The following is a 22,313-nucleotide window of genomic DNA, read 5'->3' on the forward strand; positions in this document are numbered from 1 at the left end:
CCTAGTCTGTTAAGGATTTTTTTTTTTATTAAGAGGAGAAGAGAAGAGAGAAAAGAGTTCTAAAGAAGAGATCCTAAGAAGTCCTAAAACTAATAGAAGAATTAGTTGTGGTTAGATTTTAATTACAATCAAGTTAGCACGCAGTGGACTCTCTATCCTAAAGTTACCCTAGTTCTAGACAGCTCCTAACTGTAGTTAGCCTTCAAGCCCTCCAAGTCGGAACTTGACCAACCAACTGGCCAGGTAAGTGTAAGGTTGGTGGGAGTCCCCCAGTTGCTTTCCTTAAACACCAATTAAATTGGTCAGGTCAGCGAACGGAACCAATTAAAAACCACCTTCCTTCGGGCCCAGTCGTCCCGCAAACCACTTGCCTAGACACCAGCTAGCTGACCAAGTCTAACCTGGTTCAACTCTCAGGATCACTTGTCCTAATGAGCTCGAAATCCTTAGGGTCAACGTCTAATTACTTTTAGATTAAGGTCTAGGTTATGCAAATGCAAGGGAGTGATTTGTGGGCCAAGGAAGGGTGATCAAATCCCCACCTTATAGGTGTTAGGAGGGAAGAGTTTTACATGATTTTTCGATGTGGGACTAAAAAAAGTACTAAAGACTAAAAAATGGATGGATGAGATGGAAAGATCACAAGCAGATAAAGAAAATACAAATTTTTTCTTTTGAAGTATTTCCAAATATATATTTTTTTCCTTCCATCTGTTCGTCTGTCCCCATGAACCCCGCGCACCCGCTTGCCCGCTCCGCTCTCGCCCGCGCCCGCGCACGCTCGCCCGCGCTGCCCGCAATGCCCACGCCCACGCTGCTGTTGTTAGGAAGCGCTCACTTCTCTTTTTGATTACCAAAAAGAAACTTTTGTTTCTTTAAAATGACGCCTATATCCTTTTTGGATTCCTTGCATAGTATCTTCATTTTTTATAATACCGTATGCATCCTTCTTTTATTTTAATTTTATTTTAAGTCCAATTTTTTTCAAACTTGAGTCTTTTTGATCTATGAATCGGACTCTTTGTATCGGCGATCACCTTTCCTGTAAAACATAAAAAGAAACATCAAATTCTTAATAAATAAAATAAATTAACTATAATTTTCTGCTTTAAATGACTTAAATTAAGTATTTATCATCACGCATCTACTCCTCCCTCTTCATCCTTTTGTCTTCTTCCTTGGATCTCTTGCGAAGGAAAAAGACAGAAAGAAAAAGACAGATCCAACTGCTGAAGGAGAGAAACCTACAAGGGAGCTAGCATTCCAGTAGTTTCGGAGGCTACTGATCGAGATCAACTCCGTGTGGTATCTGTAGAGGCCGGACGCATGTGCAGCTTCAAGAAATCTCGAAGACATCTACGGATCTCAGATCACGGTGAAGAACTACCTACGCAAAAGTATAAGATCAGATCTTATTCCTCTTTTATAATTTCATATCTAATTCTGATTTCTCATATGAAGATCCTATTAGGTGTTTTTCTAGATGAGATCTTATGCTTCTTTGATTAAAAATATTTTAATCTATATTATTTCTGCTCCGTTGTCGATTTAAAATCTGCATGCATGAAAAATACCAAGCATTTTCTAACACTTTTACTACAGATTTATCCAGGGATTCAGTTCCATCACATATTCAGTGACAGATTGCATGAAAAGGAGACATTTGCAGTGGACTTCTGAGGTGTAGACTACCTTCGAAGAAATCAAAAGAAAGATTGCTGCTGCTGATGTCCTTGCTCTTCCAGATTTCTCTAAAATCTTCAAGGTGGAATGTGATGCATCTTCTCCTGGAATCGGGAGAGTTCTCAACTAAGAAGGATGGCCGGTTTATTTCCACAGCGAAAAATTAACAAGGTCCAAGCTGAATTATTCTACCTATGACATTGAGTTTTATGTTGTAGTTAGCGCGCTCTGACAATAATGGTACTACCTAGTCCAGAGGGAGTTCATCCTTTACACTGACCATAAGGCCTTAAAGTACGTCTATGGTCACGAGAAGCTGAGCCACAGACATGTCAAGTGGGTGAATTATTTGCAAGAATTTTATTTTGTTCTGAAGCAAAAGTCTAGTGCTCAGAATAAAGTAGCGGATGCGCTCAGCATGACAGCCAAGCTTCTGGATGTTCTTAAGATAAAAGTGGTCAGTTTTGATGCATTGAAGGACCTCTATACCAATGATCCAAATTTGCCAATATTTTACAGGAGGTCCAAGCTCATGATCGAGTTGATTATCAATTGCATGATGGTTTTTTGTTTTATGGTGTGCAGCTCTGTATTCCCAATTATTCCTTACGGGAGAAGTTTGTGCAGGAGCTCCATAGGGAAGGCCACTTTGTTAAAGATAAGACCCTCACGCTGATTCACAACAAATATTTCTGATCCAAGATGAAGCGTGATGTGGTCTAACATGTGCAGCATTGTCGAGTGTGCCAGATGTCGAAGAGGACAGTGACTAATGCAGGATTGTATACCCCTTTGCCAGTTCCTAATCATCCATGGGAGGAGATCAATATGGACTTTGTATTGGGGCTCCCTGTGACCCACGGCGATGTGATTTAGTGCTCGTGGTTGTGGATCAATTTTCGAAGATGGCACACTTCATAGGGTACTGTCTAGATGGTTAAGTGCTAAGCAAGGCAACCAGGGGACTACCTAAGCCCAGGCAATCACCTTTTAAAATAGTGAACTGAATGTAAGTTTGTTTTGTAATGGCACTACACCTAGAGTTTTAGAATGCGTCCAATGTCCAACAGAATGACAGATTATTCATATATTAGAATTTGACAAAAAAAAATTTACCTTAATTTTAGTATCTTTTAGATACCAATATTTTGTCAAAGTATTCCATAAATGACAATTACCAAAACTGCATATATAGATATATTAATTATATATATCCTTTTATCTGCAAGCTCCTTTCGAACAATATATTATGTTCACCATAAAAAAGATCATATCATTGAATACTTCATAAGATGAGAGCCTCGTACCATTTTCAATCTTTACTACACTTTGAAGCATTGTTTCCATTTTCTTCTTCATCTCAGAGTTATCATCCATAAGAGGTACAAGAAGGGTTAGCTCCCTATATATATCTCGTACAAATCGACATATCTTCTCAGCATATTCAACTTCTCCATCTGATATTCGACCAATGGCAAGTCTCATCAGCTCTCCAGTCAAATCTGAAAGCTAAAACAAAATAAAGAAAACGGAAGATTCCATTTCCCGGAAGAAATTAGGAAATGAACACTAATGAAAAATAAAGAAAAAAAACCTAATAATTACCCCCAAAAGGTAGTCAAGAACATTTATCTGCAAGGGTTCAACAGATTGATCACTAAGCGGTAGCAAAGAAGCATTAATCTCAGCAAGATTCAATAGAGTCCCAGTCTTGCAGAATCTACACAATGTTGCAGCTTCAACATACTCTTGGACCTGCAATAGTCCTAAAAGTTTGAAAGAGTTGCTTCAAAAAACTGAAACAAAAAAGGACTCAAAGCTACTAACTGCAAAGGTATAGGCACGCCTAAGCTTCCAAAAGTCAGTCCCTTGCAACTCTTTTACTAATCTGGATATATACTGATCGGTCACAGCTGCAAGATCATTTTCTGCCTTTGCCAAGACTTCTTCTTTGTTATCCTTACTGATTCTGGAATAAGGAAAAGGAATAGTTCCAGGAACATGTAAATTATCAATTAACAACCAAGAAATTATACAACGCACATAAATAGAAATCAATAAATAATTCAGGTGCAGATGTTGCATTAACAACATGAGGCAACAAGTTTCCATTAGATGAGCATATAGGTAAAATTGCATTAAAGAACACAAAATGAGAACCTTGGATACATTTAAGAACCTAAAGAATTCTGGTGAATGAGATAAACAAAAATTTAATGTTCGTCGAACAATGCATGTCATCAAATATCTGCACCAACCTATCAAAATCTCTGCAGCTTTGCCCATAGTAAATGACTAGATTTAACCATCTGGTTAATTAAGAACCGTTTCAAAACAGAAGTTCAAACATAAAACGAGCAATTTGACCAAACTGTTGTGAGATTAAGAAGAAAGCATATTATTGTTATCTTGTGATCACCTATTAGACAGTGAATTTCGGTTGACTAGTCTTAGTAACTACTAAGCATGTCATATACTGTTGTAGAGCCATACAAATAAGAAAACATGAAGAGGAAATAGGCTGCTGGCTCTCCTAGTTTGAACTAAAGTTTATTTCAATGAGACAAACACAATGTGGAAAGGAAAGCTGCTTGCAGTGTAACAACATAGCAAGATAGTAAAAGCTAGTACCATAAGAATTGAATCAAAAAGGATACTGCAAATGACAAAAGAAACCATGGAGCCAATATGCAGATTTTCCTGATTACCTGTGCACCTGGAATATAACCTTTTTGCTATTTATTGTCACATCACGACTGGCCTTCACAACTCTCTCCCGCTTGTCATTCTGCATTACATGTATAGTGACTGATCACAAAATAATAATAATAATAACAATAATAATAGTATGATAATAATAACAATAATATATTAAACTATTGTACTAAACAGCATTACAACACTGTATAGACATCTTTGCAGTTGTAATCATCAAATAAACTGTAGAAGATCGCAATGTTTTCTCCAATAACACACAAAGATAAACTAAATGGTAAGTGTTTTTCTATTTGTAAAATCCAGTTAGAAGAAACAGATCCACTAGTACAAATACTATCAAGCTGTTTCCATTTTCCTAGCTGGAACAAGAACTTCAGATATCTGAGATATCAGAGAACAATTTTGGACAACTATCCAATGGCTAAAAACGTCGAGCAGAGCTGGTTCTGTTAGGAATACAACATGATAGAATAAAGATATAGAGGTAAAGCTTCGAACTCCATCTTAAATTGGTGAGGAGCATGAAGTAGGCTATGTAAATCTTTTCAAGAACCATAAGCCTGCCATTCCATCCACCAGGTTTTGTTCAAGCCATCCTTTGTCCTTTTTGATATGAAGTGCTGACTCTGCTGACTCTTGGAATGATTGGCTGCCGTATGTGAAAAATGCATCCAATGCAACCACATGGACCACAAGAGCCATTAGTATTCTCTGAAGTTACTGCATGCAAACTGCAAAATAATCATCTATAGTAGATTTGTTCAAATAAAAGAGATACCCAGCAGCATCAATTTCTCAAAACCTCTTGGAGTGCTTCTAAGGATTTGAAAATGAGATATTTCAAGTAATACAAAGTTCAATTATTTAATGATAAACACCACTAACCGCATCCTTTTACTTGATATAGACATGTACTATAAGACATTTTAAAAGTTCCCAAATTTTGAATCCACCTAGATCTTCATATGTATGTGAATGAAAACCTGAAAAAACTATAAATCAGAAAGAAAATTACCCATGAAAACTCTCCCTCTACACCTGATGCACCTAATTAATTAGTCAATAGGACATCAACTTGAAACAAGTGGAAAGTGAACCACATTAACAAGTGAATTCCCCCTCCCCCAGAGCCCCACTTGAAAACTACCAATATTGAAAAAAGGAAAGAAAAAATAAATGTGTATCTACAGCCCGATATTTTTCAAATTGCCAATAAAACTCTAAGCCTGCATATTAGATGTCCCAGACACATCTCTCAGCTCCGAAAGGTATCATGATACAACCTCAAGTAACTTGAAACAGGTGATAACTGAACTAGAGAAGTGTTATCACTTCACCTGATCACCTCCAACAAAAGTGCCCCCCCCCCCCCCCCCACTTTATGAGGCCAGCCAGTTTGTGAATAACATTGAAATGCACTATTGAATAATCTGACATAGGTCTACAAGTGGAAATTTCATAATTTCAGAGTAGAAGACTAGCTGAATGACCTCTTTCTTCACAAGACATGGTCACATCCATAACAGCATAACTAGCATCAAAAGCAGAAACCACGAATGCAAACTTCTGTATCAATTTTTCATGAGAATTTGATGCCAGACTATTTCCCATATTGCCTTAACAAGGATTATAATCATGACAATGGCCATGTAATATCATCTAGACACTAGATGTCACCTGCTAATCTATGAACAAGTAAAAGAATCATGACAAAGGCACTAGCAGTATATGTAACATCCCCGATACCTTGGTAATATGTATTTATATATTTGGGGCTCAAAATGAATCAGTTCCAGGTTAGGCTATTCTTGGCTGACCTTGTCTGGATTAATTTACTAATGCTTCCGGTCAGGCCTTGGCCTACACATTGTCTGAAAACCCAGGCTAAACCTTGCAAGGCCAAGTTTGAAATTAGCCAGAGGCCCGAATGGACCTAATCCTAGGACTAAAGGATGCAAGTGAAGGATGAATGTGGCAGCAAAGGTGGAACAAAGATCATATGGTGGGGGCACCAAAGAGAAAAAATATGGGGCAGACTTCCTATTTTGCCATGTTTTTCTAGTGTGGATCTTAAAGAAGAAACCCAAAAGTTAGGGACATCTCCTATTAATGAAGTCATCAATCCTGTGATTAAAAAGAAATCAAAAAGTGAAAGAAAATCGCAAGCGACATCCTCTTTCTTCCTTGTCAAGCCTTTCCATCAGTTCTCTTCCTCGTCAAGCCATTCCTCCAGTTTGTGAGGTCCTCCTCCTTTATGAGTCCCGTTCTCCTCCAAATCCCTTTCTTTTCCAGGATCTTTGCACCTAAGAGTTCTTGGAATCTAACAAATGGTATGTATATAATTTCTTATGTTAGATAAAGCCAAAAAACTGTGCACTATGTACTGGTATTGATAACATATCCTGAAAACTATATATTAATTTATCTAGAGATGTGTATTGGCTTGTTCAATGACAATTTGCTAGGTGTATATCACCTAGTCATACGGCATGTACTGATAAAAAGCATGATGTTCTGAAAATCATGCATCGATTTACCTGAAAATATGTATTGAACAATGATGAGTATATACCGAAGAAGCTTGCCATATGTATTAGAAAGTCAACAAGTATATATTATTTAGCCATGTAGTCTGTATTGGTAAACATGATATTCTGAAAACTGCATATCAATTTACTTGAAGGTATATCTTGGATTGCTAGATGACTAATTTACAAACTATAGATCATCTAGCTGTGTCTGGTACTGATGAACACCATGTTTTGAAAATTGCATATCAATTTACCCAGACGGGTGTATCTGCTTACTAGATGACTAATTTGTTTAGTCAGTATCATCAAACCATGTAGTATATACTGATAAAAAATATGTTCTAGAAACGAGCAAGCAAGAAGATGACATGTGTGATTTTCTTTCCTTTTTCAGTTTTTTAATCATGAGACTGATAACGGAGAAGTCCTTGATTTTTGGGTTTCTTTTTTAAAATGGGTACTAGGGGACACATGGTGAAATAGAAAGCTCACCCTAGTGCCTGCCCTATTGGAGGACACAAGTAGAGGAGCACAACCAATTAAGAGGAGAATAGAGAATGAATAGATCAGTAGTGGAAAGGATAGAAGTTGAGAAAGGAAAAGGAAGACAATAGAGTGAGTGGATGAAAAAAAAAGGAGGGTTGGACAAGTGGAGGAATTGAGGGATTAGAGAGCATATTGATGAAGAGATGAATGGATGGCAAGGTGAGGTATGAGGAGGCAAACAAAACAAAACAATCAAGCAGTCAGCAGAATCAAGGATTGAAGAAGTTACATGAAAGAGAACTAGGAAGATAGACATAAAAAAAATCAGCAAATGATAAAGTACATGGAGGAGGATGGCAAGACAAAGGAGGGAATGGGAAATGAGGAATGCCAATGGATTAGGTTACGATTTTCTCTTCAGTTGTAAGAGAGACAATCATAACCATTTAACAATGGATGATAAAATTCAACATTGAATATGTAATTTAATCTCTATGTGTGTGTTCAACATTGAATATGTAATTTAATCTGCGTGTGCATGCGTGTGTGTGTGTTCAACATTGAATATGTAATCTAATCTGTGCGTGTGTGTGTGTGTGTGTGTGTTCAACATTGAATATGTAATTTAATCTGTGTGCGCGTGTGCATGTGTGTGTCTGTGTGTGCGCGCTATTTGGCCAAACTCGGGTTGAGGAAGGATGTGATGGAGGACTAAAATATTATATATAAATATTCAGCATTGGTTTTAGAGTTCTATCTCAAGTAAGATTAGTGTGCAAGATTCATAATTTTCTATTGTCATTTGAGAATTTTGGATGTTGCAGAATCTTTTAGTTAATTAGGAGTCCTTTAGGAAGCCAATCTATTAGAAAAGGGTCCTAAGTCATAAAAGACAAGTCAAAAGAGTCCTTTCTTGGGGACAAAATAAGGTTTTCATTATTGTGGAGTCTATAAATATGAGTCTATATAAAGTGACGAATTGATGAAGATTATTAAATTATTTTGCATGGAAGAATTTCTATTGGCTAGGCTCTACCCCCTCTCCCCCACTCCTCCCCTCTTGTTCTTCACTATCTGTTCTTAACCTGTATCTCTTTTCTTTATTTTTGCTACCATCTAATATGTTGTGCTAGTTTCTATGCCTAAAGATTGAATACTTGTACAGGTCAACTATTGACCTTCACCAATCACACCAATCAGCCATAATTCACTTACCTTCAGCTCTACCTTTCACAAAAATGTAAATAAAAAAACTTCTCATTCAAAATCACCTCTAAGCCTCTGTTCTGCCCTATTTTCTAGGACTGTACAACAACATAAACTTGTTATCAAACCTTTATCTTCTTTGATCTTTAGGTCCACCTACTCCTTTGTAGGCCAACATCAATTTGTCCTACATCAAATTTGGGATCAGAGCTAGGGTCCTACTTAATTCTTCCATTCCTTTCTTGGTTCATTCTATCTTCTTTGTTGCTCTCCCCTTTTATCATGCTATCAGCTGAGTTCCAAGCTCGATAATCTTCATTAACATGTCAAATACAAGATCTTTGAGCAATTGGACACTTAATTGACAATGACATCTATCAACAATGATCTGATGTCCATGAGCAGTACATTCAAAGTACTCAAAGGCTCAAGGAGCACTAAAGCACCAAGGTCTCTGGGAGCATACATGACAGGTGCGACGCAACGTGCACGCCTTGATGAAATGAGGTGCAAAAAACATAAATACACATATAACTAATAATGCATACATGATTCTAAATATATTTAATAATAAGTTATTGATTTATGAACACAAATACCAAAAATGCATTTGAGTTCACATTTATACACATAAAGAACATGCATGTCGTCTCCTTTGTTATGTTTCTGATTGAAAGAAACAGCTATAATTGCAGCTACAGCAGCTGTGGAAGAGGAGGAAGACAAGGGGGAAGATGATGCCAAAAATGGGGTATTTCAGTCCCCTCCTTCACACAGCAAGAGGGTCCCCTGTTTCATATAGCAGCAAGGGACCTGTCCAAAGTAGAAAAGGATGAGAAAGAAGAAGAAAGAAGAAAAGAATAAGCTTACCGGGTCAATGTTGCACAACCGAGAAGAGAAGCCTGAAGCACCAAACCCTAGATTTCCTCTTTCTCCCTCCTTCCCTCACCGAATCAGCTGCCTAATTAATGCTTCTTGTCTTTTAATTGTACGTCTTTGATCAATGGCTGAGATTTATTCTTGCAGATCTAATCTGGAGATTGAACTTTATTTAAGAAAGATGAACCTTTTTTGTGCCTTAGAGTCTTAACAAGGCACATGCCTTTTATGTTTTTGGTACACTTCTCTAAAGGGACTTTACCTCACTATCAGTGAGGCACTAGGGGAGGGCTTCACCTGTGCCTTGCACCTATATGCACCTTTGACTACATTATCTACATTGTATGGTTGTAGTAACATTAGGTATTAAAGAACTTGAGGTGAAATTGCAAGTCAAGAGTTGCAAGTTGAAAATCAGTGCAAGTAGAGACTAAAACTGATGATTTATGATACAAATATCAAACAAGCAAAGATCGATTGAAGATCTCAACATCAAGATTATCAAGCCACAAGGGGATCTTCAACAGGTTCATCAAATCATTAAGCCATCAAAGGAGGATCCAAAAGATTTGGATGTAGACAGTAAATTAATTCCAACTCAGTGATTAATGGCAAGATCCATGGCTAATGATAACTGTACTTAGCCAATTTTTGTGCTCCATTATGTTGCGGCGTGTATCAGATGATCTGAAGCCTTCAGGCAGCAGATTGAGATGCACCAAAGTTGTGATCCGATGCTTCAATTTTAAGAAAAAATGCCCGTGGGCTTCCATCATCAATTACTAGACATCCAGCAATGGACATCGTATGTGGGCCCCATTCAAGAGAACATGTTAATGCAATCTTGGATGGTGGAAGTGAATGATGGAGCACAAAATCTATTTTATTACATTTTTGGATATTTTTCCTAGGCATTTTTTAGAGTTGGTTTTGAAAGTCCTGTTTTGAGTAAAACTGGTGTGCAAGAGTCCTAATTTAGTTATATCTTAGGTTGGATAAGTATAAGGTGTGTAAGGCTCCATCAGATATTCTCCAATCAATTCAGTGAACTCATTCTCTAACGAGCATTTATATCCTTGTATTAGTGTCACCACATAAGTGATTGTGAGATCAATCATCCTCTCTGTCGAGCACATATAGAATATAACAATCTTACTGGCATCATCGAAATCCGGCTCGATGATCCTACAATTAAAAACATTTTAGACTGGGACTATTAAGGTTTTAGGTCTCACTGGCATGATCTCATCATGACTCTAAAATCATTATCCCAATCTATAGAGTTCGTCATAATCATGAACATAATACCGCAAATGACAAAACATAATGCCTCATAAATATATAAAATAATCAATATCATGCAAATGAGCAGGAAGATAACATAGAATAGTCCCATCACATTATCTATGCGATTGGTTTGTTGGACACTATTCTTTCAAAGGTTTGCTAACAAGCATATTTGGCATCAACATCAAAGGGAGTTGTCAGTCCTATTTGGATGTACCCTTGGTAAGGATCAACAAACTTTGCTCCTACAAAAACTTTCTATGCCTCCCTCCTTTAGGGACATCTAACAAATCAGCATAAACTGCACCTGATTTCATAGAAAACTGTGCATAGATCCAACATTTATGAGGGAACAGGGATCCAAGTTACTCAGCCAAGAAGAATCATTTTGATGGGTAAAGATAACCACAAGGCTAGTATTAAAATCAAAAGCTTTCCTGAAGGAAATGGTGGCTTTCAATTATAACTTTCCTACAACCTATGGCCTTAGGTGATTCTTCCATCTAGCACGCTATACATAATGGAGGTAACTTAATAAAAGATGATGCAGCCTCTTAGAAGATAGGAAACTACAAGATTTAAACTAGAAAAAAAAAAAAAAAAAATCAGAACTGAAGTTTAATATGAAATCTGCACATTACTGAAGCTTTTTCCCCTTGTAAATGCTGGTGGAAAATAGTGTCACTCTAACCGCAGACATGAATATCAACTAAAGGCCTACTGTTAATAGCAGTGTTTAAGCATGAAAGAGAAGAAAAAAGTGAAGAACTGAGTGCAAGAATAACGAGAATCTGCACACTACTGAAGCTTTTTTTTTTTCTCTTCTAAATGCTGGCAGAAAACAGCCTCACTCTAATCCCAAGTCTGGAGAAGACGAAGAAGACCGAATACCTTTTATCTCAAAATAAACTCCATGTGTTGATTTTCCAGATACACACACACACATATATATAACATATACATATATATTTTCCAGATACATATACGCATATATACATACATATGCATATACGCATATACCTATGTATATACATATGTATATATATACATATATATATATATACACACATATACATATATATCCATATACATATATATATATACACATATATATGTATACATATGTATATATATCTACATATGTGTATATATATATATGTATATGTATGTATGTATATATATACATATATATACATATGTATATGTATCTATGTACATATATATACATATGTGTATGTATATGTATGTATGTATGTATATGTATATGTATATCTTAATAGCTTCCATCGGCCATCTTTCTTAATCCCACTAGAACTCCTTTAAAGGAAATGAACTGAGCCGTAGAACCAACTAAAACATTGCTTGATAAGTAGCCAGCTGCTATTTTGGCTGCATTTAACTCCTTGTCATGAAGGAGAGGGGAGGGGAAGAAAAATGCAGAGAATATCAACTAGAAAACACACGTGTCTAGAGAGGAGGGGGGTGGGGGGAAGGGACTGTTAATGGTACTGTTCAGTGAATAGTTTGCCACAGTTTTACCACAGTTTTAATGGGCTAATGTAGCATTTTAAAATTAAATTTTGATCACATCAAAAGATAACTTCCACTCCACTTGTGATAAATGAATTTAGCATCAGTTTTCTACAGCACCGGATTTCTAAAATTCCGAAAACTCTAAAATTATGTTGCCCATAACGAAGATTGGTTGTGTTGATACCAGGGCCCAGCTAGTGGCACAGTTCAATACACGCCCATGCCATTCTATGCCAAGCCCGAACCGACACAATAGAGACAGTATAGGGGAGAGGAACCAAAGAGAGGAAAACAAGAAGAGAGAGGAGAGGGAGGGAGAGAGCAGTGAGTCCTATAGTGGCTACCAGACGGTCATAGAGTCCCTCAGACGATTAGAGCAGAGAAGAGGAAGAACCAAGAGAGAAAAAGAGAGAGCCATCGTCGGCCTCTCCGCCCTCCTACGGATCAAAACAGGGGCAGCACCCCTGTTTTGATCTATAGGAGGGTGGGGAGGGAGATCAGGCTGTGTGTTGGTGCAAAATTCCGCCGATGCTAGAGAAGCTGGAGTCGAGGGGATCGTGGCTGCCGCCGAGACCTGCAAAGAAAGTCTAAACCGGAGTTGGGGGTGCTCCGGCAAGACCCTCCGACGCTCAAATCAGTATTCTGCTTCAACAGAAATGGAGCACTCGAATGGGATTTTTAGCAGAGTTTCGAGATAGAATTTTTAGCTTAGAAGAGAACGTATCTGGAGGTTTGCTTTTATAGACGGAAAAGCGTAACCGATTGACAGCGACGTCCGTAACTGCCTGATAGTGGACCGTTTAGGGCCACGCAGAGTTTGTTACAGAGAGTGAAGTGGTGTCCGTTGTCGCGACTTGCCGGAGAGTGGTGGGGCCATGTGGAGTTTGTTACGGAGAGCGGCGTGGTGTCCGTTGTCGCGACTTGCAGGAGAATGGTGGGGCCACGTGGGGTCTGTTACAGAGAGTGGAGTGGTGTCCATTGTCGCAACTTGCCGGGGAGTTCGGACCGGAAGGCTGAAGCTCGGTTGGGACGTCTGGTGAAGCGGAATAGCTCTCTGTCTCAGCAATTTAAGAGAAGCTCGGATGTTTTCGAGGTTGCTGATGGGTTGACTGTGGTTGGGTGCCTTAGGCGTTGATGCTGCAGGTGGAAATCATCTGCTGTAGAAGCTCGGACGGAAACTTTCTGTTGGAGAAGTCCGACAGGAGTCCGATTGCTAGAGAAATCCGTCTAGAATTTGTCTGATGTAGAAGCTCGTCTGAATACTGTCCGCTGGAGAGGTCCGATTTCATGAGGAATCCAGCAGAAGGTCGACCGATAGTGGAGTTCGGAAGACGTTGTGGAAGTTCATCTGCCGGAGGAGTCTGAAATTCCATTCTGTTGTAGGAGTTCGGACGGAGTCCGATTCTTGTAGGAGTCCGGAAGGAGGCCGTTTACTGTAGAAGTTCGGACGGAGTCCGATTGCCGTGGAAGCCCGGATTGAGACTTCTTATTGTAGAAACTCAGATGAAGTCCGCTTGCAATAGAAGTTCGTAGTAGAGATCCGGCTGGTGGAGCCCGTCCGTTATAAAAGTTCGTCTGGGATCCATCCGCTGTAAAAGTTCGGACGGAGTCCGGCTCTTGTAGGAGCTCAGATGAAATTCGGAAGGCGGTCGACCACCGTAGAAACTTAGATGGAGTCTGGTTACTGTAGAAGTCCTGCTGCTGGAGAAGCTCGGACATTGACGAAGTCCGAAAGAAGTTCGGAGTAAAGTCGATCATGGCAGGAAGAAGTCTAGAAAAGATTCGGAGAGTAGTCAATCACTGTAGAAAATCGGTTGATAGTGAAGCCCAGAGAGTATTTGGAGCAGTCCGGTAGATGAATGAAGGAGCTCATTATTGGAGAAGTCCGGATGGCACGATAGGAGTTCGTCCGTTGGAGGAATCTGGAGGACACTGTGGAAGATCGACCGCTGGAGGAGTCCGGACGGTACTGTGTAAGCTCGGACGGCCAGAGGAGTTCAGAAAGACGCTGCACAAGATCGGAAGCCGGAAGAGTCCTGGGAGGATTGGCCTCTCACGAACTTCGGCTGGGGTTATTTTATACCCAACACCAGTCCTCCTACTTTTGAGTTCGGATTTCTAATGAAGTACAGAAAAAATTTTCACCGCCGAAGTTGCTCCCCTCGATTTTCGTACTCGATTGTTTCTAGATATTTTGGCGTTTGGCGCGCCGGTACTGGAGTCTTTTCAAGTCGAGGTGACCCGAAAAGATTTTTCAGAATTCTCGCTGGAGCGTTGCTCTAGGTACGGCACAATAATGATTCTGTCAGTCATCAGCCGCCTGCCATGATGAGTAGGACACGCGGCGGTTGTAGATCGACCAAGAGAGATCTGCAATCATTATTGCGCCGGACCCAGTTGCTTATTTAAACCCGTCCCCCTACTTCAGGGGTTTCACTTTGCCTGAGATTTTTCTTCGGTCCCCTTCTTCTTCCCTGAGAGCTTCGTCTTCCTCCAGCATGTCCCTCTCGGTCTTAGGCACTCTTCGGGTCGACCCCCATCACCCTCGCTGCCTTCCTGTACCTCTCGGACCAGCCTAGGTTAGTTCTGGAACCCCTCTTTTTCTTATTCTTCTTTCGTTTTTTCTCCTTCGCGTTCCGCCTGTTCGGTTTCTCCGTGAGCACCTCGTTTTTTATTTTTCCCAATTTTTCAGGATTTTTTAGGGTTTTCCCTTGATTCAAAATGTCCTCCAACACTTCCTCCTCTAGCAGTTCTAGGAGTTCGTCCGTTCCAGCCCCCCAAAATCTTAATTCTGTAGATGGACCTCGTCCGGTCTTTGTACCAAACACAATTTCCAGCTCTCTGACTCCGGACGAACTCTCGCTGATTAAGATTCAGTACGGGGTTCCTCGGGATTACGAGCTTGAGCTTCCCGGACCAACTGACCGGACTAGCGCCCCTCCCCCTGGCTGCTTCTGCTTATACCAAGAAGCTTTCCGCACCGGACTTCGACTTCCACTTCCACCTTTTGTTGTTACTCTTTTTCGTTTTTAAACATTTCTCTAGTTTCTGTAGCGCCGAACTCCTTTAGATTTCTGATAGGATTTCTTTTCCTCTGTCGTTTAGCTGAAGTTCGACAACCCTTTCTTTGTTTAAGAATTTCTATACCTTCAAGCATCACCCTTCGGCAAAGGACTGGTGGTACTTCTCCCTCCAGTTCGGTAGAAAGGGGCTGCTGAAAGGTGCCCCCTCTTCTATCCACAACTGGAAGAAGAGGTACTTCTACGTTCGATGCCCGACCTCGGAGCTGGGATTGCCCCCATGGGGCTCTCTGAGGGACTCCATCCGCCGAGCTTCTAACCTGAGAAGGAACGACCTTGAAGCCTCCAATAAACTTAAGGGTTATCCAGCTCCTCTCCTCTCCGGCCTCTTGAAGGAGCAACTCTTATTTAACGTCGGCCTAAGCCCTCTCAACCCTACCAGTATTTTATTTATTTATTATTATTATTATTATTTCAAGTCATTCGCTGCTTCCTCTTTTTTCTTGTTCTTTTTCTAAGCTATGCCGATCTTCTTTCATTACAGATATGGACGCAGATACGGCTCGGATGCTAGCCAAGGGTCTCAAGGCCCACAAGAGGAAGGGCGCCGCAACCTCTGGGTCGGTGAAGAAAGCGAGGGTAGGGGAGACGAGCTCGACCGTGCCTGCCCAGGCGGCCATTGCCGTCGATGCCCCCTCGACGCCGAGCCCGCAGTCCCCCGAACTTCTTCAAGAAGCCCCCCGACCGAGGTTCCCACTCCAGAGTCTCGTCCCGAGGAGGCACCGAGGGTCGAAAGGAGGAGGAAGAAGACGTTGGCTCGCAAGAGCTGCAGCAGCAGGGCAGCCATCGAGGGGGCCGACGGCTCCGAAGAGGATCCGGGGGAGAATCCCTTCAACAATAGGGATTTAATAAAAAGATTGATCGACGGATGTATCCTGCCCGAGGTTGTCCACAGGATCGTCCACGCCGATCCTGAACAGCGGGTCTGTGACTCTCTAGGGTCCTTTCTCGAGGTAGGTCAATTTACTTTTCCTTCCTTTCGTTTCTTTACTTAGCTTATCCTTTAGCTTTCATATTGACTTCCTGGTTATTCTTGCAGTTGGACACCAGCTCATCGCCAACATCGAGGCGATGAATAATGCCAAGAGGGAAGCAGCCCAGGCGGAGGAAGGTCGTCGGCTGAGGCCGCCCACCTGAAGGAGAAGGTCGCTGAAGTTGCGAGCCTCCAGGAGGCGCTCCAGAAGGAGGAGCAAATTTTGACGGGTCTGAGGGCCGCCCTGGAGGAGGAAAGAAAGAAGGCAGAGACCGAGGTCTCCAAGCTGAGGGAGCAGATCCCGACCTTAGTCTCGGAGGCACGAGCCCAGGCAGTGGAGGAGTTCAAGACCTCCTTCGAGATGAGGGATCTGAACATCCAGTTCGGCCAGGCCGCTTTCATCAAGGGCTTCGAGCTCTGTCAGGAGAAGGTGGTCGGAAAGTTTTCCGAACTGGACCTCGGCTTCCTGGATAAGGCGTCCGACGATGAAGCCGGACCTTCTGAAACCGCTGCCGGTCTCCCTCCAGTCGGGACTTCTTCGACTGCCGCGGTTGCCACGACCGACCTTCCGAGGGCGCCGAGCTTCTCCACTTCTGCTCCAGAGATCCGAAACCTCTAATTTTGTACTTTTTCTTTATTGTGACTTTTTCTCTTTCTTCTTGTACTTAAGAACTATTTAATCAATGAAATCGGATTCTTCTTTACAGAGAGCTCCTTTTTCTTCTTCTTTTCTTCTTTTTTGCAATGATTTGCGTTGTGACGCTCTTGTTTTCCGACAACAGTGCCCTGTCGAAGCTCTTCCCCAACCGCAGGAGATTTCTCTGAAGTCGATGATCCGGAATCTCAAAAGAAAAGTTCGTCACCTAACGAAGAAATCAAAGAAGATGGGCGACAAACTTCACAGGCTAAGAAAGAGCCATTCGGAAGCTATCGCGGAGGTCACTCGCCTTCAGAACCTCCACAAAAAGGGCTTCATGGACTACACCCGGAAGAAGACCGACTTCGTGAAGGAGCTTGAGGAACTCCAGAAACGCATCAGCGACCGATCTTGGACTCAGGCTTCCAAGATCAGCTCCCTCGAGGTTGAGTTAGCAGCCGCACGGGAAAAAATCGGCCAATTGAAAGGGAGCTCGTCCTGGCTTACAACTTAAGCCGACCACGATCGGGACTGATCGAAGAAATTCTCCGACCTCCAGAAGCAGCTACAGGATGCCGAGGCAAATTACAACGCCTACTGAGTCGGCTGGTGCGGGCAAGTAGACGACTACAGAAGGAGGCTCAAGACGGCGACCGACGAGGTTGCTCGCCTCCAAAAGCAGTTGTCCGAGAGATCCCAGGTCGTTTCGGTTCAAGGCTCTGACGAGCTCTGCTCCTTGAGGGGGACCATGGAAGAATTGTCCATGGCCCTTGGGCAGGAGAAGGCCGAACTGCAGCGGCTGAAAATTCAGCTGGCCTATGAGCAGCAGGCGGTCAAGGATGCAGAGGCGGAGTCCGAAGTTCTGAGGAAGAGGCTTCGGAAGTCGGAGGGCGAGAGCCGACGGTTCCACCAAATGTATCGGGAGATGCTGTTAAGAAAGAAGGAACTGGAAGAAGAAGTTGAGAACTTAAAGCAATCCCTGATAATGGCTGGAACCGAGAGTTCGAAGTCGGAAGAAGCCGAGCTTCCTTAGAGCTTTTTTACTTTTTGTTCCATGTATTCTTTTCTTTTCTTGTCGTTTCTCTTTTTTTTGGGCCTTCAAAGGCTTTTGTAATGCATTCTTTACTAATGAAATAAAATGAAATTTTCTCATCACCTTGTGTACTATTGCTCTGAGTTGTCGTTTACCGAGCTTCTCTTATCTTTTGTCTTGTTTGATGTCGACGTTGTTTGAAGGTTCCTGATCATCGCCGTGTTGATTCGCCTTTTTTGTTCATAACCAAAGGTCTTTTTGAAGCCATTCGAGTTTGACGCTTTCTCTCAATATTCGAGCTTGGGGCCCGAACCTCTCGTTACTTTGAGGAAATCTATTTTCTCCTGCTAGTGTTGGGTTTTCCCTTAAAGACTGAGGATTTTTGACAAGAATTTTCTTCTTCGTTGAGACAAGGTCCCTTGTGTCTTAGATGTAGTTCGTTTTTCCCTTATCTCTGGTGTAGCTCGTCGCTTTTCCTTTTTCTCTCCCCCTTTCTTTATGTTTGGACGAGGGTTTTCTCTCTGCTCCTAACGGGGTTGTAGGGGTGTAGAGGAGCTGCTGAGGGGGCTTTTCTCCTCATCCGGTCTTAAACAACAAGATCTTTATTTGTATCATGACGAGGTTCTCCTCTTGTTCCCGACAATCGATTTCAGCTCATGTTAGGACGAGATTTTCCTCCTGTTCCTAACATGGCTGTGGGGGCGCATAAGGACCGTTGCAAGGGCCTCTCCCCCATCCGGTCTCTTAATAATCGGATCTTCGACTTCGCTCATGTTAGGATGAGGTTCTCCTCTTGTTCCTAACATGGCTGTGGGGCGCATAAGGGCCGTTGCAAGGGCCTCTCCCCCATCCGTCTCTAAATAATCGGCCTTCGACTTTGCTCATGTTAGGATGAGGTTCTCCTCCTGTTCCTAACATGGCTGTGGGGGCATAAGGGCCGTTGCAAGGGCCTCTCCCCCATCCGTCTCTAAATAACGGGCCTTCGACTTTGCTCATGTTAGGATGAGGTTCTCCTCCTGTTCCTAACATGGCTGTGGGGGCCATAAGGGCCGTTGCAAGGGCCTCTCCCCCATCCGATCTCTAAATAATCGGGCCTTCGACTTTGCTCATGTTAGGATGAGGTTCTCCTCCTGTTCCTAACATGGCTGTGGGGGCGCATAAGGGCCGTTGCAAGGGCCTCTCCCCCCATCATCTCTAAATAATCGGCCTTCGTTTTGTGTCGGGATGAGGTTCTCCTCTTGTTCCTGACACGCTTAATTTCGATTGTCTGAAGGAGCTACTCCCTGTCGTTATAAGCTCATGCCAAAAGAAAATATATGCGAATATGAAATTTTATTTAGGACAAAGTTATCGGTAATACATTCGTAAATTTTCCGCATTCCATGATCGCGGAAGGTCTGCTCCTCCGAGCTCTTTTAGATAGTATGTTCTGGGCCAGATCACCTCCCTGACTTCATACGGGCCTTCCCAGTTAGGGACAAGTTTCCTTAGTTCTTAGGTTGTTAAACAGCGGCTCGCCGAAGTACTAAGTCCCCCGCTCTGAAGGCTTTGCTCTTGACTCGGGAGTTGTAGTAGCGGGCTGCTTTCTGCTTGCAGGCTGCCATCCGAACTTGAGCTGTCTCCCGCTTCTCTTCTAACAAGTCGAGGTTGGCCTTGAGATCCTGTGAGTTGCGCTGCTCGTCGAATGCCACAACTCGCACCGACGGAAGCTTGAGTTCAATCGGGATAACGACTTCTGTTCCGAAAGTTAAGGCAAAGGGGGTCTCCCCCGTGGGCAGTTTTTGGGTAGTTCGATATGCCCATAACACATGATAAAGCTCGTCTGCTCAAGTTCCCTTTGCTTTTTCAAGTCTCGCCTTGATTCCTTACAACAGAGTCCTGTTAGTCACCTCAGCTTCACCGTTTGCTTGCGGATGAGCTACTGACGTGAAGTTATGGGAGATGTTTAAGTCCTCACAAAATTCAGCAAATCTTGCTCCAGCAAATTATCGCCCATTATCAGTAATGAGAGTTCTGAGTAAGCCGAATCTACAGACGATTGACTTCCAGACGAAGTCCTGCACTTTAGCTTCTGTGATTTTCACCAAAGTTCGGCTTCGACCCACTTAGTGAAGTAGTCAATTGCCACCAGGAGGAACTTTCGCTGCCCGGATGCCATGGAAAAAGGTCCAAGAATATCCATCCCCCATTGTGCAAACGGCCATGGTGCACTCAAGGATGTAAGTTCGGAGGCAGGCTGTCTTTGGATATTCGCGTATCTCTGACACCGATCACACTTTCTGACATATTCAATAGAGTCGTCGTACATTGTAGGCCAGTAATAACCTTGTCGGAGCAGTTTGTGGGATAAAGATCTGGCCCCCAGGTGACTTCTGCAGACTCTTTATATACCTCCCATAAGGCAAAGTCGACTTCGAAAGCCGGAGATATTTCAGGAGGGGCAAAGAGTACGACCTCTTGTACAGCTTGCCTTCATAAAGGATATATCGGGAGGCCTGGTTCCTAAGCTTCCGAGCTTCTTTTGCATCATGAGGAAGAACCCCGTCTTTGAGGTATGCAACCAATGGGTCAATCCAGCTGGATTCATGGCTGATCTCCATTACAAGCTGCGGTTCTTCCGTACTTGGACACTTTAGAACTTCGAAGAAGACTTACTTGGGTAGTTCAGCCGGAGCCAGTGTAGCCAACTTGGAGAGAAGATCGGCCCTGGTATTTTCTGCTCTTGAAATCTGCTTGATGTCAAAGCTGCCAAAGCAAGGATGATCTCTTTTACCTTTTCGAGATACTTAGCCATACTATCCTCCCGAGCTTCATAACTTCCGCTGACTTGTCCCACCACCAATTGGGAGTCATTGTAGACTTGGAGCCGATTTACTTCTAATTCTTTGGCGATCCTCAGTCCTGCAATCAGAACTTCATATTCTGCTCCATTATTTATCGCAGGAAATTCGAAGCGCAGCGCGTACTCCGCGCTTCCGAATTGACCAAGATCAAGCCCGCGCCCGCGCTGACATGTTGGAGGAACCGTCCACATAGAGGGCCTAAAACCATCAGAGAGATCCGTTCTTTCCTCAGGAGAGTCCGGCTGGAGCCCGGGTTGTCAGCTTCACCTCGTTCAATTCGGCTTCTTCCGGATAGTGCATTCCACTATGAAGTCTACTAATATCTGGATTTTATCGTCGGCCGAGGTCGATAGTTGATGTCGAATTCGTGAGCTCGACTGCCCACTTCGCTATCCTTCCGGAAGCATCCGCTCGATGCAGACTATCTTAATCGGCTGGTCGGTGAGCAGTGTTATGGTGTGCCCTTGAAATAAGGTCGGAGCCTTCGAGCTGCAATCAACAAGACGTATGTTAGTTTCTCTAGCTTAGTATACCTGATTTCGGCGTCTCTCAATACTCGACTTATGTAGTAGATCGACCGTTGAATTTTTGCTTCTTCCTTAACTAGAACTGCTACGAGAGCCACAGGGGAGACCGTCAGGTACAAGACAACTCCTCTCCAGGTTCGGGCTTTGCCAATAACGGAGGTGAGCCAAGGTAGTTCTTCAATTCTTCGAACGCTTGTTGACATTCAATGGTCTAATAGAAGTTCTTCGACTGCTTGAGAGTCTGAAAGAAAGGTAGGCACCGTTCGACCGACCTTGAGACGAAGCATTCAGAGCTGCTACTCTCCCAGTAAGGCGCTGAACTTCCTTTATTGACTTCGGAACGGTCATTTCCTGGATGGCACGAATCTTTTCCAGATTTGCTTCGATCCCGCGCCCCGATACCATAAAGCCCAAGAATTTTCCTGAGGTTACTCCAAAAGCAACTTGGCTGGGTTCAGCTTCATCTTGTATTTTCGGAAGGCACTGAAGGTCTCCTCAAGATCGACGACGTGGTTCATTGAGGATTTGCTTTTTACAACATGTCGTCCACGTAGATCTCCATGTTGCGGCCGATCTGCTCTTTGAAGATCTTGTTCACCAGCCGTTGATAGGTCGTCCCTGCATTTTTTAGGCCAAAAGGCATGACCCTGTAACAATAAAGACCATGGTTAGTTATAAAAGCAGTTTTTTCTTCATCCTCTGGTGCCATCCTGATTTGATTGTAGCCGGAAAATGCATCCATAAAGTGAGAAGCTCGTGGTCCGAAGTTACATCCACCAATTGGTCAATTTGGACAGAGGGTAGCTGTCCTTCGGCAGGCTTTGTTCAGCTTTTTGAAGTCTATACACATCCTCCACTTGCCGTTCGTCTTCTTGACGAGAACCACATTGGAGACCC

General features: G+C 42.5%; 1 protein-coding gene across 1 annotated transcript in view; it reads right to left on the reverse strand.

Moving 5' to 3' along the window:
• LOC105035450 (uncharacterized) overlaps window positions 1-22,313 on the reverse strand; it is a 59,872-nt gene that overhangs the window by 12,874 nt on the left and 24,685 nt on the right. The window contains exons 3-6 of the mRNA XM_010911012.4: window positions 4,392-4,471; window positions 3,511-3,652; window positions 3,289-3,438; window positions 2,991-3,192 (exon numbers count right to left, since the gene is read on the reverse strand). Coding sequence (XP_010909314.1) covers window positions 2,991-3,192; window positions 3,289-3,438; window positions 3,511-3,652; window positions 4,392-4,471 — 574 coding nt within the window. The remainder of the gene's footprint in view (window positions 1-2,990; window positions 3,193-3,288; window positions 3,439-3,510; window positions 3,653-4,391; window positions 4,472-22,313) is intronic.

The sequence above is a fragment of the Elaeis guineensis genome, chromosome 1 (assembly GCF_000442705.2).
Source record: "Elaeis guineensis isolate ETL-2024a chromosome 1, EG11, whole genome shotgun sequence".
Taxonomy (NCBI): domain Eukaryota; kingdom Viridiplantae; phylum Streptophyta; class Magnoliopsida; order Arecales; family Arecaceae; genus Elaeis; species Elaeis guineensis.